General features: G+C 63.1%; 1 protein-coding gene across 1 annotated transcript; it reads right to left on the bottom strand.

Annotated features, from left to right (window-relative positions):
* Positions 1 to 140: 140 nt before the first annotated feature.
* Positions 141 to 836, bottom strand: EMIHUDRAFT_256926 (hypothetical protein; the record flags this gene model as incomplete). Its single annotated transcript, XM_005765616.1, has 3 exons — positions 141 to 320; positions 384 to 645; positions 790 to 836. 3 exons carry the CDS (start codon positions 834 to 836, stop codon positions 141 to 143), a joined length of 489 nt encoding a protein of 162 aa, XP_005765673.1.
* Between the last annotated feature and the right edge of the window lie 392 nt (positions 837 to 1,228).

The following is a 1,228-nucleotide window of genomic DNA, read 5'->3' as shown; positions in this document are numbered from 1 at the left end:
TCACGACTGGACCCAGCTCTCGTGCGCAGCAAAACTGGCCCCAGGAATTCTGGCTCGGGGGTATACCCAAACTGATCGTGAAAACTCCCAATACGAAGCGGTTTCGTCGCCAAGCATAACGCTTAGACGTCCCTGTCAAGTTACTCAAAATGAGGCGCGCGGAGGCGCCTCTTTTTGCTCGCCAGCCTCCGCTCAACGGCCGTCGCGCCTCGTCGTCCTGCCTTGCCGTCGCTGGGCGACTCGGAGCGCGATCGCCGCTCACGGTCCCAGCCCCGGCCGCGCTGCCCTGGCTCCGCGGCGGTCGCGCTCGAACTTCCTCCCTACCAGCCGGTCGGCGCCCCGAGAGCCCGCACCTGAGAGCTCGCTGCTCGGGCGGAGCAGACCTCGAGCGAGCGCGAGGCGGCCGTCGAGGCGGAGCATGTGCGGCCGCGCGTGTACGCCCCGTACACGCGCGGCCGCACGTGCGCTGATCGGTGCGGGAAGTCGGCTGGCTGCCTGGCCGGCTCGGCCGTTTGAATTCCTCTCGCACTCGGCGGCTGCCAAGCGAGCTCAAAGTGCAGATTGGCACGTCGCTCGTGGCCGGAGCGCGTCGCCACGGAGGCGCAGTTGGCCACCGACGCGAGCTCAGCGACCCAGGCATTCGCGCTCGGCTAGCAGGCGCCGCTCTGCGAGCGAGCGCGCTAACTCCCATTGCGCGGAGATACACTACGGAACCGAAATCGAGACCTGAAATGACGTACGTCCTAGGACGGCCGACTAGAAAATGAAACCTATGCTTGACAACGAAACCGGAGCCAGAATTCCTGGGGCCAGTTTTGCTGCTCCTTGAGCGTCATAGGCGCTGGCCCGCACATGTTCTGCAGCTTGGAGCCATATTGGCTCGTGGCACGTGGGGGGGCTCGCTGCTATGTGACGGGTTATGTGTCGAGTATGATGTGCACGATTTGGAGAGAGCGGCCCGCGGGCGCCGACGGGACCCACACGTCGCTCGTCGAGTAAGAATGCACTATCCATTTTTTTTGCACACCGATGTGTTTGCGCACTTTGTCGTTTTGCAGACTTTCTAACATCAAGCGCCTCACTCAGCCGGCAGCGCGCGCAGAACCCGGAATGGCGCCGCCGCATTGCCGGGATTGTATTCGAGGAGAGGCAGGGAACCCGTGACGAAAAACGGACACACACCAAGCGCTAAGCGTGATGACGTGAGTTCGAATTCGGAGGTGCATCT

Source organism: Emiliania huxleyi (assembly GCF_000372725.1).
Source record: "Emiliania huxleyi CCMP1516 unplaced genomic scaffold EMIHUscaffold_5476, whole genome shotgun sequence".
NCBI lineage: Eukaryota > Haptophyta > Isochrysidales > Noelaerhabdaceae > Emiliania > Emiliania huxleyi.
Note: the sequence above shows the minus strand (reverse complement) of the source record. Positions and strands in the feature narration are given on the sequence as shown.